Source organism: Hyperoodon ampullatus (genome assembly GCF_949752795.1).
Source record: "Hyperoodon ampullatus genome assembly, chromosome: 17".
Classification (NCBI taxonomy): domain Eukaryota; kingdom Metazoa; phylum Chordata; class Mammalia; order Artiodactyla; family Ziphiidae; genus Hyperoodon; species Hyperoodon ampullatus.
The window spans coordinates 41,155,511-41,173,287 of NC_136930.1; the positions used below are offsets into that span (position 1 = coordinate 41,155,511).

Below are 17,777 nucleotides of genomic sequence, written 5' to 3' on the forward strand. Positions count from 1 at the left end.
CTGTTCCATTATAAGAGATTATATATAAGTGACTCCTATAAGTTCCATGAAGGAAAGGACTGCACTTTTGCCCGCTGCTGATTCCAGTGCCTGGGCCATGGTAGATGTTCAGAGAATATTTATTGAATGACTTAGTGAACAGTGAGGTTAACACTTTTTCATAAAGTTAATAGACATTCAAAGAAAGGAAGTATATATCTGAGCTGAAATTAAAGAAATAGATAATAGGAAACCGACAGAGAAAACTGGTAAAATCAAAAAGTGGTTTTTTGAGATTAGTAAAATTGATGAATCTCTAGCCACACTGGTCAGGGGGGAAAAAACAGAGAAGACACAAATTACCAATATCAGGAATGAGAGAGTGGACATCACTGCAGATCCTATAAACATTGGAAGGATAATAAGTGAAAATGATAAACAAATTTATGCCAATAACTTCAGCAACTTAGATTAAATAGACAAATTCCTTGAAAGACCAAACTACTGATTGTTTTTTCTTTTCCATTATGGTTTATTACAGGATACTGAATATAGTTCCCTGTGCTATACAGTAGGACCTTGTTGTTTATCCATTCTTTATATAATAGTTTGCATCTGCTAATCCCAAACTCTCAATCCACCCTTCCCCAACCCTCTCTCCCCCTTGGCAACCACAGGTCTGTTCTCTATGTCTGTGAGTCTGTTTCCATTTCATAGATAAGTTCATTTGTGTCATATTTTAGATTCCACATATAAGTGATACCATATGGTATTTGTCTTTCTCTTTCTGACTTACTTCACTTAGTATGATAATCTCTAGTTCCATCCATGTAATTTCAGATGGCATTATTTCATTCTTTTTTATGACTAAGTAACATTCCATTGGAAATAAGTACCACATCTTCTTTATCCATTCATCTGTCGATGGACACTTTTTTCCATGTCTTGGCTATTGTAAATAGTGCTGCTATGAATACAAGGGTACATGTATCTCTTTGAATTATAGTTTTGTTTGTATATATGCTCAGGAGTGGGATTGCTGGATCATATGGTAACTCTAGTTTTAGTTTTCTGAGGAGCCTCCATACTGTTCTCCATAGTGGCTACACCAATTTTTGTTCCTACCAACAGTATAGGAGGGTTTCCTTTTCAACCTTACCAGCATTTGTTATTTGTAGACTTTTTAATGGTGGCCATTCTGACCAGTGTGAGGTGGTACCTCACTGTGATTTGGTTTGCATTTCTCTAATAATTAGTGATGTTGACCATCTTTTCATGTGCCTGTGGCCATCTGTATGTCTTCTTTGGAGAAATGTCTATTTCTGTCTTCTGCCCATTTTCTGATTGGGTTGTTTGTTTTCTTGTTATTGAGTTGTATGAGCTGTTTGTATATTTTGGAAGCCCTTGTTGGTCACATCATTTGCAAATATTTTCTCCCAGTCCATAGGTTGTCTTTTTGTTTTCTTTATGATTTCCTTTGCTGTGAGAAAGCTTATGTTTGACTAGGTCCCATTTGGGTTCTTTTGCTTTTATTTCTATTGCCTTGGGAGACTGACCATTGGTACGATTACGTCAGAGAATGTTTTGTCTGTGTACTCTTCTAGGAGTTTTATGGTGTCTTGTCTTATATTTAAGTCTTTAAGCCATTTTGAGTTTATTTTTGTGTATGGTGTGAGGGTGTGTTCTGACTTCATTGACTTACATGCAGCTGTCCAGCTTTCCCAACACCACTTGCTGAAGAGACTTTTTCCCAGTTCTATATTCTTACCTCCTTTGTTGAAGATTAATTGACCATAGATGTGTGGGTTTATTTCTGGGCTCTCTATTCTATTTCATTGATCCAAATGTCTGTTTTTGTGCCAATAGGTGTTTTTTTAACACCTTTATTGGAGTATGATTGCTTTACAATGGTGTGTTAGTTTCTGCTTTATAACAAAGTGAATCAGCTATACATATACATATATCCCCATATCTCTTCCCTCTTGGGTCTCCCTCCCTCCCACCCTCCCTATCCCACCCCTCTAGGGGGTCACAAAGCACCAAGTACCCTGTGCTATGCGGCTGCTTCCCACTAGCTATCGGTTTTACATTTGGTAGTGTATATATGTCCATGCCACTCTCTCACTTTGTCCCAGCTTACCCTTCCCCCTCCCCGTGTCCTCAAGTCCATTCTCTAGTAGGTCTGCATCTTTATTCCCGTCCTGCCCCTAGGTTCTTCATGACCTTTTTTTTTTTTTTTTTAGATTCCATATATATGTGTTAGCATACGGTATTTGTTTTTCTCTTTCTGACTTACTTCACTCTGTATGACAGACTCTAGGTCCATCCACTTCACTACAAATAACTCAATTTCATTTCTTTTTATAGCATGCTCTTTTGATTACTGTAGCTTTATAGTACTGCCTGAAGTCTGGGAGGGTTATGCCTCTTGCTTTGTTCTTTTCCCTCAGGATTGCTGTGGCAATTCTGGGTCTTTTACGGCTGTATATAAATTTTAGGATTATTTGTTCTAATTCTGTGAAAAATGTCACGGGTAGTTTGATAGGGATCACATTAAACATGTAGATTGCTTTGGATAGTATGGGCATTTTAACAATACTAATTTTTCTAATCCAAGAGCATAAAGTATTTTCCCTTTATTTATTTATTTATTTATTGGCCACACTGTGTGGCATGTGGGATCTTAGTTCCCCGACCAGGTATCGAACCCGTGCCCCCTGCATTGGGAGCATGAAGTCTTAACCACTGGACCACCAGGGAAGTCCCCATTTTTTAAAATCATCTTCAGTTTCCTTTATCAATGTTTTATAGTTCTCAGCATATAAACCTTTCACCTCCTTGGTCAGGTTTATTCTAAGTATTTTATCTTTTTTGATGTAATTTTAAAAGGGATTGTTTCTTTCTTTTTTTAATGTTTATTTATTTATTTGGTTGCACCAGGTTTTAGTTGAAGCAGGTGGGCTCCTTAGTTGCGGCTCGCGGGCTCCTTAGTTGCAGCCTGCCAGCTCCTTAGTTGTAGCATATGGTCTCTTTAGTTGCATCTTGCCGGCTCCTTAGTTGTGGCATGCATGTTGGATCTAGTTCCCTGACCAGAGATCGAACCCGGGCCCCCTGCATTGGGAGCATGGAGTCTTATCCACTGCACCACCAGGGAAGTCCCCAAGGGATTGTTTCTTTACTTTGCCTTTCTGATATGTCGTTGTTAGTGTAAAGAAATGCAACCGATTTCTGTATGTTAATCTTGTATCCTACTACCTTGCTGAATTTATCAGTTTTAGTAGCTTTTGTGTGGAATTTTTAGGGTTTTCTGTATATAGTATCATGTCATCTGCATATAATGAGAATTTTACCTCTTCCCTTCCAATTTGGATACCTTTTATTTCTTTTTCTTATATGATTGCTGTGGCTAGGACTTCCAGTACTATGTTAAATAGAAGTGATGAGAATGGGCATCCTTATCATGTTCCAGATTTTAGCAGGAAGGCTTTCAGCTTGTCACCGTTGAGTATTATGTTGACTGTGGGTTAGTCATAAATAGCTTTTATTATGTTGAGATATGTTCCCTCTATACCCACTTTGGTAAGAGTTTTTATCATGAATGGATATTGAATTTTATCAAATGCATTTCTGAATCTGTTGAGATATCATGTGGTTTTTGTCTTCTTTTGTTGATGTGGTGTATCACACTGATGGATTTGCGTATGTTGAAACATCCTTGTGATCCTGAGATGAAGCCAACTTGGTCATGGTGTATGATCTTTTTTATGTGTTGTTGTATTCACAAACTCCTAAAATTAACTCAAGAAGAAATAGATAATCTGAATAGGCCTCTATCTATTAAAAGAAATTGAATTTGTACTTGTAAACCTTCCCACAAAGACAACTCCAGGGCTAGTTGGCTTAACTGGTAAATTCTACCATTTGAGGAAGAACAAATACCAATTTTACACAAATTCTTCCAGAAAACAGTAGAGGAAGGAGCATTTTTCAGCTTATTCTATAAGGCCAGCATTATCCTAATACAAATCCAGAAAAAGACATTACAAGAAAAGAAAACCAGGGACTTCCCGGTGTTCCAGTGGTTAAGACTCCGTGCTTCCATTGCAGGGGGCACCGGTTCATTCCCTGGTCAGGTAACTAAGATCCAGCATGCAGCATGGTTCAGCCAAAAACAAAGAGAAAACCACACAAATATCCCTCATGAAATACATGCAAAAGATCTTTAATTATTTTTAGCAATAAAATTCCAAAATATATAAAAAGGATAATACCTCATGAACAAGTGGGATTTATCCCAGGAATTCAAGGATGATTTAACATTCAAATGAAATTTAAAACATTAACATACTAAAAAGCAGAAACTATATGATCCAAGTCAATAGATACAGAAAGAGCACTGGACAAGACCTGACATTCATTTACTATTAAAAAAAAAAAAGTCTCTCAGCAGACTAGGAATGAAGAGAACTGCCTCAACCTGATAAAGTGCATCAATGAAAAAACTATCAGCTAACATCATACTTAATGATGAAAGATTGAATGCTTTCCTTATAAGATGAGGAACAAAACAGGATACCCACTCTCACCACTTCTATTTAGCATGGACTGTAAGGTTCTGGCCATTGTAATAAGGAAGAAAAAAAGAAAGTAAGAAATGAAACCTAGATTGGAAAGGAAGAGTTAAAAGCATCTTTATTATGGTCATTGTAAATATAGCACTCTCCTGTGTTCTGTGAGTGATTCTAATAAATTATTGAAAGGAGTGAGTTGTGGGAGACCCCAAAATTGTAGGTGGCTGTGCAGAAGTGAAGGTGACCTGGGGACCCCACTGGAGGCTGGTATCTGAAGTAAGGGCAGTCTTACTGGGGACCTTACACTTTACCTTGTGAGACTGCATGTTAACTCTGGGTAGTTAGTGTCAGAATTGAATTAAATTACAGGGCTCCAAATTGGTGTTGGAGAATTGTCTGCAGAACATATTGAAGCAAATGAGCCTAACTGTATATGAGGTTGTTAGCATCATCACCCAGAGAATTATTTTAAGTGACAGGCAGGGAATATGTTGACTTTACATTCCAAGTGGCAGATATCCGAAAAACAAAAGAGCTTTAACTGTTTCCAGTAGTGTTAGCATTAATAATAGAATTGTTTTCTTATTTTGAAATTATATATATACACATATAAATATATGATACAATAAATATATATAATGTTAATGTCACTTTGTACCTATACTTTCAGCATAAGAGAAAACAAATACAAATATAAAATCAAAATGATTAAGTAACACATTTCAGGGCTGGTTTCTCTGTTCATATCCAATTCTGGTGCTTAGGAACAGGGACCTATGCTGATGCCCAAGGGAAAAAAGCCCCACTTCCTTTAAGAAAGGGAGCAGGGGCTTCCCTGGTGGCGCAGTGGTTGAGAGTCCGCCTGCCGATGCAGGGGACACGGGTTCGTGCCCCAGTCTGGGAAGATCCCACATGCCGCAGAGCGGCTGGGCCCGTGAGCCATGACTGCTGAGCCTGCACGTCCGGAGCCTGTGCTTCGCAACGGTAGAGGCCACAACAGTGAGAGCCCCGCGTACCGCAAAAAAAAAAAAAAAAAGGAAGAAAAGAAAGAAAGGGAGCAGGCCTGACCCTGATACCCAGTAAGGGGCAACCCTAGGCTTTTTGTTTTCCTTGCTTTTATTCCTTTTTGTTGGCCCTGTGCTGGGTTTGTTTATAAAAGATGTTTTTTTGTTTAACCAAATATTAAAAATGGAAAACTCTATACAAAAAATGTGATTAAGTAAAACAAACAAACAAAACCTGTCTTTATTAACAGACAATATCTCCAACGGAATTTACAGAAAAGCTCTAGAACTATTAAGTGAGTTTACCAAGGATGCAGGGTACAAGGTCAACATACAAAAATCAATTATTTTTTATATGCTTTTTTTTTTTTTTTTTTTTTTAACTGAGTCTCTTTTACTCTGTATGTCCTCCTTCCCTCTTTTTTTCTTTGCCATTCATTTGTTTTATGTTTTGTTTTGGCTGCTTTGGGTCTTTGTTGCTATGCATGGGCTTTCTCTAGTTGCGGCGAGTGGGGGCTAATCTGTTGCAGTGTGTGGACTTCTCATTGCAGTGGCTTCTCCTGTTGTGGAGCATGGGTTCTAGGTGCGCGGGCTTCAGTAGTTGCAGCATGCGGGCTCAGTAGTTGCAGTGCATGGGCTCTAGGCACGTGGGCTTCAGTAGTTGTGACACGCATGCTCAGTAGTTGTGGCTCGCGGGCTCTAGAGCGCAGGCTCAGTAGTTGTGGCACATGGGCTTAGTTGTTCCACAGCATGTGGGATCTTCCCGGACCAGGGATTGAACCCATGTCCCCTGCATTAGCAGGCGGATCCTTTTTTTTTTTTTAACATCTTTATTGGAGTATAATTGCTTTACATTGTTGTGTTAGTTTCTGCTGTATAACATTGCCAGGTAGAATCTTAACCACTGCACCATGAAGGAAGTCCCTTTTTATATACTTTCAATGGAAAATCACAAATTTACATTTTAAAATGCTATTTATAATAGCATCAAAAATATGTACTACCTAGGGATAAATTTGACAAAAGATGGTGAAAACCTTTACAATGAAAGTTACAAAACATTACTAAGGGAAATTAAAGAAGACTTAACTAAATAGATATATTTATGGATCAGAAGACTCAATACTGTTAAGATGTCTGTCCTTTCCAAATTAATCTATATAGATCACAGTATTATCTATCATAATCTTAGCATGCTTTTTTTGTAGAAATTGACAAGCTGATTCTAAAACATATGTAGAAATGAAAGGGACTAAAATAGCCCTTTTTGATAAAGATGCACAATGTTGAAGGACTTAAACCACCTGATTTTTAATACCAATTATAAAGCAACTGTAATCAAGACAGTGTGGTATTGGTGTAAAGGTGGAGTATAGATCAATGGAACAGAACAGAGTCCAGAAATAGACCCACACATATATGGTGAAAGTATTTTCAACAAAGGTACTTAGGCAATTCATGGGGGAAAGGATAATGTCTTCAACAAATGGTGCTGAACAATTGGATTGCCATGTGCAAAAAAAAAAAAAGGGACTTGACCCTTACCTCACACTACATACAAAAATTAACTTGAGGGGGCTTCCCTGGTGGCGCAGTGGTTGAGAGTCCGCCTGCCGATGCAGAGGACATGGGCTCGTGCCCCGGTCTGGGAAGATCCCACATGCCACGGAGCAGCTGGGCCTGTGAGCCATGGCAGCTGAGCCTGCGCGTCTGGAGCCTGTGCTCTACAACGTGAGAGGCCACAACAGTGAGAGGTCCACATACCGCAAAAAAAAAAAAAAATTAACTTGAAATCAGTTTTAAACTTAAATGTAACATTGAAAACTATAAAAATTATAGAAGGAAACATAGGAAAAGATCTTAGTGACCCTGCGTTTGGCAAAGATGCCTTAAAAGAGGACACAAAAAGCACAAACTATAAAAATTAAAAATGAATAAACTGAACTTCATCAAAATTAAAACTTTTGTTCTTCAGAAGGCACTATTAGGGGCTTCCCTGGTGGCGCAGTGGTTGAGAGTCCGCCTGCCGATGCAGGGGACACGGGTTCATGCCCCGATCCGGGAAGATCCCATGTGCCACGGAGCGGCTGGGCCCGTGAGCCATGGCCGCTGAGCCTGCATGTCCGGAGCCTGTGCTCCGCAATGGGAGAGGCCACAGCAGTGAGAGGCCCGCGTACCGCAAAAAAAAAAAAAAAAAAAGGCACTATTACTAAAATGAAAAAGCAAGCCACAGACTGGGAAAAAATATTTGCAAAATGTATATCCAACAAAGGATTTGTATTTAGAACATATAAAGAACTCTTCAAACTTAGTGAGGAGACAAACAACCTAATAAAAATGGGCAAAAGATTTGACCAGACACTCCAAGAAAATATAGAAATGGAAAATAAGCATATGAAAATACATCCAACAGCATTAGTCATGAGGGAAATGCAAAATAAAACCACAATGAAATAACCACTATGTACTTACCAGAAGGGCTAAAATTACCAAGTGTTGGTAATGATGTGGAGCAACTGGAACTCTCATAAACTGCTGGTGGGAATGTTTAAGAAATTAATACATCTACCATACAACACAGCCATTCTACTCTTAAATGTTTACTCACAATGAAAGCATATGTCTATGGGAGTTCCCTGGTGGTCCAGTGGCTAAGACTCCACGCTCCCAATGCAGGGGGCCTGGGTTCGATCCCTGCTCAGGGAACTAGATCCCACATGCCACAAGTAAGAGTTCACATGCTGCAACTAAAGATCCTACATGCCCTAACGAAGATCCCACATGCAGCAACGAAGATCCTGCATGCCGCAACTAAGACCAGATGCAGCCAAATAAATAAATAAATATTAAAAAAAAAAAAAGAAAGAAAGCATATGTCTACACCAAGACTTGTTCATGAATGTTCATAGCTGGTTTATTTGTGATAGCCTCAAACCGGAAACAACTCAAATCCCTCCAACAGGTGAATAGACAAATAAATTGTGTTATATCCATATAATGAAATACTACTCTACAGTAAAAAAGAACAAACTGTTGACATACCCATGAACATGGATGAATCTCAAAATAATTATGAGGAATGAAAGAAGCCAGACCAAAAGGAACACAACTGTATGATTCCATTTATGTGAAATTCTAGAAAATGTAAACTAATTTATCTTGACAGGAGATAACGATTATTTGGAGACAGAGGGAGTAGGAAGGAATGAATTAGAAAGTGTCTTGAGGAAACATCTGAGGGAAATGTGTAAGTTCATTACCTCGGTTGTGGTGATAGTTTCATGGACACATATGTGTGTCAGAACATCAAATGTCCATCTTAAATATGTGCAGTTTCTTTTTTGTCAATTGTACATCAATAAAACTAAAAATGAGCAGGGGAGACTGTTTTATTTTAAAATGTTAATGTCATAAAACACAAAGGCTGTGGAAGTGTTTCTAGACTGTTGCTACTGGATAGAACACTCTGTGATAGTGAAAATGCTCTGTATCTGCACCATACAATATAGTAGTCAGGAGCTACTGTGGCTACTGAGCACTTAAGGTGTGGCCAGTGCAACTGAGGAACTGCATTTTAAATTTTATTTAATTTTAATCTATTTTAATTTTTTTAAAAATTTTATTGAATTATAGTCGATTTACAGTGTTGTGTTTAATTTCTGCTGTACAGCAAAGTGATTCAGTTATACATATATATCAACACATTCTTTTTCATATTCTTTTCCATTGTGGTTTATCACAGGATATTGAATATAGTTCCCTGTGCTATGAAATAGGACATTGTTGCTTTCCATCCTATATATACTAGTTTGCATCTGCTAATCCCAAACTCCCACTCCTTCCCTCCCCACTTCCCCTCCCCCTTGGCAACCACAAGTCTGTTCTCTATGTCTGTGAGTCTGTTTCTGTTTCATAGATGTGTTCATTTGTGTCATATTTTAGATTCCACATATAAGTGGTATCATATGGTATTTGTCTTTCTCTTTCTGACTTGCTTCGCTTAGTATGATAATCTCTAGGTTCGGGCTTCCCTGGTGGCGCAGTGGTTGAGAGTCCGCCTGCCAATGCAGGGGACACAGGTTCGTGCCCCGGTCCGGGAAGATCCCACATGCCGCAGAGCGGCTGGGCCCGTGAGCCATGGCCGATGAGCCTGTGCGTCCGGAGCCTGTGCTCCACAATGGGAGAAGCCACAACAGTGAGAGGCCAGCGTACCGCAGGAAAAAAAAAAAAAAACTCTAGGTTCATGCATGTTGCTGCAAATTCCATTATTTCATTCTTTTTTATGGCTGAATAACATTTCATACTGTGTGTGTACATATATACACACACACACACACACACATCACACCTTCTTTATCCATTCTGTTGATGGACATTCAGGTTGTTTCCATTCCATTTTAATTTAAATGGCCACATTAGACAGCATGGTTCCAGGTTAAAGGAAGCTAAGCATACATGAATATTAAATATAATCTCTGACCCTCTATTGGATTCTATACTGGAGGATGAAAAATGCTACAAAGAACATTATTAGATCAACTTAGAAGACTAGAATAAGGATGGTAGATTAAATAAAAGTCTTGTATAAATGTAAATTTATGAAGTATGGCTACACTGTGGTTATATTAGAGAATATCCCTACTCTTAGGAAGCACACACTGTGTTTAAGGAAAAAGGATGGTGATATATGTAACTTACCCTCAAATAATTCAGAGAGATAAGCAAATGATAAAGCAAATGGGATAAAATGTTAACAATAGATAAATCTGGGTAGAGCATATATATGTGTTTCTTGTACCTATCTACTTGTATTTTTATGTTTGCAACTTTTGTAAGTTTAAAATCATTCCCAAATAAAAAGTCTTTTTAAATACCTTTATATGTGATTGTAGTATTGCAGTTATATTTTTTAAAGAGTTCCAGTCCTTTAGGGATACATTATGAAATATTTATAGACAAAATGATATAACATCTGGGGTTTGCTTTCAAGTAATATGGCATCTTAGCATGGGGGATGGGAGTATACAGGAAACAAGGTCAGCTGTAGATTGATTCTCTTGAAGTGATATGTACGTGGATTTATTAGACTAGTCAGTTCATTTGTTTATACATGTTTAAAATTTTCCATGACTTTAAATTCGGAAGAATTGGCATTTTCTCAATATTTTTTCGTTTGAGAATATTGTATGCCTTTCTCTTACTCGTTTCGTTTCCTTTGGTACAGGCTGGGAAAACTCATTTATACCAAATGCTTCATTAGGAAAATGATATATGTGGTTCATATATTCCTTAAAACAATAAAAATCCTCATTAAAACAAAAAGACACCTTTTAAGACCCCATCAGTGGCCACTTATTTCAAGCCATTTTAGACAATGCACCCAAGTTCCACTACAGCAAAATACTTGGTGCAGACCTGTCAGTAGAACAGTCCTAATCCATATCTAAAAAATACTTATACAAGTAAAATTTCACTATTAAAAATTCCATGTGACCTTTGTTTCTGAATATTTTGGTTTAAATTAATGTGTACCTAGAGATCACATTCCCTGACTGTGAAGCCTTGAGATGATTTAAGTGTAGATGAGGCCAGTGACGTTAACAGGGGAGGTGTTTTGCCCTCAAAATATGCCTTTCACTCCCAGGCCTTCTTTTTCCCAGGATATCATTTTTATCCTATTTGGCTCAGTGCTTCACTCAGTTAAGTGGTTTAAAGTTTGACTTGGGGAAGATTTCATTATTTTAATTGCATAAGTTCAGTAAAATATTCAGCTAAGCTCTCTCTTCCCAGCCTGTGACACAACGAACAGCACCCAGTCACACACTTTCATTTTAGTGGCTCTGACGTGAACCAAGACAAGGAAAGCATCTTCACAAAGCATAAACATTTTGTAACATGTCAAGAAAGTTCTCTTCCTGGGGGGCCGTATCCCTAAACATGGAAATACCTTCACTGATAGATCCCTCTATGGCATGAGTGTTTGAGGTCACGGGAATGTATCTGTTTAGGAAAAGTTAAGACTGCAAATCCTTTGAGTTTTCTATCCTAGATTTCTAGTTTTGTTCCTCATTCTGAGTTTTCTTTCTTTTCAGAGATAGACTACTGTGCCTCACCTAACCATGGATGCCAGCAAGAGTGTGTTAACACAGATGATTCCTATTCCTGCCGCTGCTTAAAAGGCTTTACCCTGAATCCAGATCAGAAAACCTGCAGAAGTAAGTTGCACTGGGCCTTGAAGAAGGGCTTGTTCCTCAGATGGCCCTGTTGGTTTTCCTTTCCCTTGCAGATCTCAACCAGGTGCACTTGTACTCAGTATTTGTGTTTGCTAACAGTATTCTGCCTTTTATTTTACCTTTTGTCTCACCTGATCCTGTGATGGGGATAATTTTTAGAGACCGCATAGACTGGGTCTGCCCATCAGATTCATTTAGTGAAATCGAGGCCCAAGCTGAAGCTCCCACCTATTTGAAATGAGGGCACATCCTCCCTTCTTTTTACCCCCCCGCCCAACCTGCAACAAGTATTTGGGACTTTGAGAAAGAAAAGGCTGGGTCCAGAGTTGGAGGCAAAAGGAGCTGGTTTCTTCCAGTCCTACAAGATGAGACACTTGATGGCTGCTAAGAAAGGGGAAGTTGCAGCTTTTCCTCTTTGTTATGAAGGAAGGAAAAATAGAAGACTCTGGGGCATCCCTGCAGCATTCAAGAGGTACTTGGTGTGAGCAGGATGATATTAAAGATGTGCTGAGTGACTCAGATACTGTCGTCTAGCACCTCAGAGGGCTTGACCGGGGATCTAGAGCACGGACCACCAGTGGGATGTCTTTAAGAGATCTGTCCCTGAGAGGCTGCTAGAATGCAAGGTCTACAAGGACAGAGATTCTTCTCTTCTTCTCACTCGTGAATCCTCATCACCTCAGTGTTTGGCGCATGCTGGTGTGACACAATATTTAGTGAATGAACGAGCAAATGGATCTCTGAGATTTATCATCCTGGAGAGATGGCAACTATCGTCTGAATTACTCTATCTCGTTAGAAAGATGGCCCTTTTAAGGCATGCAAGTGTTTTCTCAAAAAGCATTCCCGAAGTTAGTCCACACATATGCGCACTGAATTGTACACATTCTCCCAACAGTGTCATTCACAGAACTCTCTGGAACTCCCATTAAGGGACATATTCTCTTATGTGTCCCTTCATTCACTTCTCCCTGGTGGTAAGTACAGCAGCGTTCTGCATCACAGGACCGGATTTTCAAAAGTTTTACCATATATCTTTTTTGAAAAGCTTTGTGGTTTATAGAATTGAGTCCACAAGCTACAGTCTGCTTACAGCCCATGTTAACTCACACGCTCACTCTAATACGTGTTAAACCTTGTACGGTGGCAGAGCCCATATTTTGAAACTGAGCCTCTCTTATAAAAAATGATTCCCACCACCTTGCCTGGATGCAAACCCCGGAAACATTCAAACATCGGACGGGAATTCTAACTGAGAGCGTTCAGAATGTGAAAACAATCAGATGGACAGTTTTCCATTAGACCACACATGCATGCAGTACGTGGGAAAGGTCAGCCTGGCCACTCCTCTCTGTGCTATTTACACCTTTTTCTAGGGGTGAGAGTGTCAGTGGCTGACTTCACCCAAGGAAAAGCACTCACCATTGGACTCCTTTGTGAACCCAAATCCCTTACATGGGGGATAATTAGATCTGGTTCAACTCAGACACTCATTGGAGTTGCAGGCTTCACGGTGTGTCGCTTTTGGAGGGAGAAGGAAGCGAGCTGGGCATGTGGCCATCAGCGGAGGGGGCCTGGCTTGACGCCTCTCTTACAGTCATCTAGGGGTCCCTCGTCCTCTGCCCCTCCCTCTCCATCCTGCCTAGAGAGGCACTAGGAGTTAGAGAAGAGTCCAAGGCATGGCCTGCACAGTTGTCAAGGGAGGAGGCAGGCCAAGAACAGAAGGACGAGCGCAGAGCAAGGGACCATTTGGGAGTAGTGTGACCACCGCCCACAGACGGCCAGTCTCAGGCTGCGGCCCAGCCCGAGTCCCTAACGCTCATTCATATGTATTCAGTGATAGCTCCATTTCCTCTTGAGCCAGGTGCCCTACTTTTCATCCAAGAAAAATGGAATTTGTTTTTAAAGCCCAATGTCCTCATCGGCCCTTCTCCCAGCATCCTGCCTCATCATTACTTTTTCCATTGTCTTTGCTACACACCCAGCCCTCCACTTCCGAGGTCCCTCTGAAAGCCACTTCGCCCTAATGCGCACACTCCGGCAGTTAGGGCAGAACGGAAAGTGAGCGCTCACCCTCTCTCTGGAGCATTACATGGAATCGGGAAGCAGAGAACTGGGGCTTAAAATCTGGAGTTTCTTATTAGGAATCTGAGGATCTCGAGAGCACTGAAGATCTCAAGCGCAGGGTACAGCCATTCACATTTAATCGGCAGTTGATGGATGTGGGCTATTTTCAATTCTAATAAGAAATCTATTTTTCAAAGGAATTTGATGTCATCCAGTTAAACTGGAAAAAAAAGAAAGTTCAAGGCAGAATCCTACTGAAGAAAACAGTCTTGGCCAGGGTTTGTTCTTCCTCCTAATCCAGGCATAGTTTCTTTTTCTGGAAAGTGCTGTCATCGACTTAAAGCATAAATCATTAAGGCAGCGACACAGAGACCAGGACTGGCGGTCTAGACGGGGACCCCAAGGTGGAATCAGAGGTGGGTGGGACCCGTGTGCTGGACTCCAGGATTGCTCACGCTGGCACCATGGCTGAGACATCCCATTCTTTTTTTTTTTGGCCGCACCGTGCAGCATGCAGGACCTTAGTTCCCCAACCAGGGATCGAACCCGTGCCCCCTGAATTGGGAGTGTGGAGTCTTAGCCACTGGACCACTAGGGAAGTCCTGGAGACATCACATTCTAAACAGCTGGGGCGGGGGCCACGGGTTGAGCCGGGGGACGCGAAGGCCGGTCTTGGCAGTGTCACTCATGCTGGCCATGTGACCTTGGACAGGCTGCTTTGCTTCTCTGGACCCCGATTTCCTAAACTGAAGGAACACGACTTTCTGCTTTAACATTTTGTAGCCTGTCCAATTTTTCTAAAACTTACTCTCTGTGCCACTCAGTTGGCATTACAGTTTACTGTCTGGGTCACTAATCTTTCATGTTTTTATTTCTCATCTTCTCAGTGAGGTCTCCAGCTCCTTTGCGAGTTGGCACTCATAAGCGCTGTTTGATTGGTCATCTGACAATCCTGCCATCTGACCTCGCAGGGTTATTGGACACTCCAGGCTTTGCCAGATAAACCTACACCCAAGCCTGGCCCATGTATAGCTCATCACAGTTAGGGAGGAGACTGGACCAGATGTGGGGGGCATAGTAGGTAGTCAATAAATACAGATTGAATGAATAAATGTGTGAATGACTAAGTAACATGTGAAGAATTGTGACTGAAGCACATAAAGAAGGCAAAGATCTACAGTTAAACCTCTGCTGTAAAGTACCATTTGGAGAAGAGGCATTTTTAAATTGCTGTTTGCCAGATAGCTGAGTGATAACCTCTTTAAGAATCTTCATGTTTTTTGGGCTTCCCTGGTGGCGCAGTGGTTGAGAATCTGCCTGCTAATGCAGGGGACACGGGTTCGAGTCCTGGTCTGGGAGGATCCCACATGCCACGGAGCAACTAGGCCTGTGAGCCACAACTACTGAGCCTGCGGGTCTGGAGCCTGTGCTCCGCAACAAGAGAGGCCGCGATAGTGAGAGGCCCACGCATCGCGATGAAGAGTGGCCCCCGCTTGCCACAACTAGAGAAAGCCCTCACACAGAAATGAAGACCCAACACAGCAAAAATAAATAAATTAATTAATAAACTCCTACCCCCAACATCTTTAAAAAAAAAAAAGAATCTTCATGTTTTTTAATTTAATTATTGTGTGTAAATCTTTCTTAAAGACAATGTTGGCCCTTTAAAAAATTGTGTTAAAATATACATAACAGGGCTTCCCTGGTGGCGCAGTGGTTGAGAGTCCGCCTGCCAATGCAGGGGACACGGGTTCGTGCCCCACTCCGGGAAGATCCCACATGCCGCGGAGTGGCTGGGCCCGTGAGCCATGCCTGCTGAGCCTGCACGTCCGGAGCCTGTGCTCCGCAACGGGAGAGGCCACAACAGTGAGAGGCCCGCGAACCGCAAAAAAAAAAAAAAATATATATATATATATATATATACATAACAAAATTTACCATTGTAACCCTTTTTACAGGTACAGTTCAGTGGCATTAAGTACATTCATGTTGTTGTACAACCATCACCACCATCCAGCTGCAGAACTTTATTATCTCTCTGAACTGAAACTCTGTACCGATTCTCTCTCCCCCCAGCCCCTGACAACCCCCCATCCTATTTTCCATCTCTGTGACTTTGCCTACTCTAGGAATCTCATATAAGCGGAATCTTACAATATTTGTCCTTCTGTGACTGGCTTGTTTCGCTTACCATAATGTCTTCAAGGTTGATCCATGTGTGGCATATGTCAGAATTTCCTTCCTTTTTAAGGCTAAATAATATTCCACATTATATAACAGAAATAAAAACAAAAATAAACAAATGGGACTTAATTAAACTGAAAAGCTTTTGCACAGCAAAGGAAACCATAAACAAGACAAAAAGACAACCCTCAGAATGGGAGAAAATATTTGCAAATGAAACAACAGACAAAGGATTAATCTCCAAAATATAAACAGCTCATGGAGCTCAATATCAAGAAAACAATCCAGTTAAAAAATGGGCGGAAGACCTAAATAGACATTTCACCAAGGAAGACATACAGATGGCCAAGAGGCACGTGAAAAGATGCTCAACATCACTAATTATTAAAGAAATGCAAATCAAAACTACACTGAGGTATCACCTCACGCCAGTCGGAATGGCCATTATCAAAAAAGCTAGAAACAATAAATGCTGGAAAGGGTGTGGTGAAAAGGGAACCCTCCTGCACTGTTGGTGGGAATGTAAATTGATACAACCACTGTGGAAAACAGTATGGAGGTTAAAAAACTAAAAATAGAACTACCATATGACCCACTACTGGGCATATGCCCTGAGAAAACCATAATTCAAAAAGAGACATGCACAACAATGTTCACTGCAGCACTATTTACAATAGCCAGGACATGGGAGCAACCTAAGTGTCCATCGACAGATGAATGGATAAAGAAGATGTGGCACATATATACAATGGAATATTACTCAGCCATAAAAAGAAACGAAATTGAGTTATTTGTAGTGAGGTCGATGGACCTAGAGTCTGTCATACAGAGTGAAGTAAGTCAGAAAGAGAAAAACACATACTGTATGCTAACACATATATATGGAATCTAAAAGAAAAAAAAAGAAAAGAAAATTGGTACTGATGTACCTAGTTGCAGGACAGGAATAAAGAGGTAGACATAGAGAATGGACTTGAGGACATCGGGTGGGAGGGTGAGGCTGGGACGAAGTGAGAGTAGCATCAACGGATATACACTATACCAAATGTAAACTAGATAGCTAGTGGGAAGCAGCAGCAAAGTACAGGGAGATGGGCTCCGTGCTTTGCGATGACCTAGAGGGGTTGGATAGGGAGGGTGGAGGGAGGCTCAAGAGGGAGGGGATATGGGGACATGTGTATGCATATGGCTGATTCGCTTTGTTGTGCAACAGAAACTAACACAGTATTGTGAAGCAATTATACTCCAATGAAGATCTATTAAAAAATTTTAAATAAAATTCTGCAAAAAAAAAAAATTCCACATTACGTATATACCACATTTTGTTTATCCATTCATCTGTCAGTAGGCACCTGGGTTGCTTCCATCTTTTGGCCATTGTGAATAATGCTGCTATGAACATGGATATACAAGTACTGTTCAAGTCCCTGCTTTCAGTTCTTTTGGGTATAAACCCAGAAGTGGAATTACTGGATCACATGTAATTCTATGTTTAATTTTTTTGAAGAACCTCTATACTGTTTTCCATAGTGGCTGAATGCTGGCTTTTAAAAACAGTGTTTACTGAAGATAATTTCACTTTTCTCTACTGGTGTAATGAAGTGTAGGATTTGCAGGCCCTACACTATGTGGCCCCGAACTGTGGGACCCTTTGTGTTCTGTGTCTGTTTGCTTGGCTTTTTGTTTGTCTGTGTGTCTGTGGCCGGAGTTTTATCGCCGGGCCTGTTTTTCTTCACTGA

General features: G+C 40.5%; 1 protein-coding gene across 1 annotated transcript in view; it reads left to right on the forward strand.

Moving 5' to 3' along the window:
- MATN2 (matrilin 2) overlaps window positions 1-17,777 on the forward strand; it is a 154,307-nt gene that overhangs the window by 103,198 nt on the left and 33,332 nt on the right. Inside the window, exon 7 of the mRNA XM_079722824.1 lies at window positions 11,647-11,769. Within this exon, the coding sequence (XP_079578950.1) occupies window positions 11,647-11,769 (123 nt within the window). The remainder of the gene's footprint in view (window positions 1-11,646; window positions 11,770-17,777) is intronic.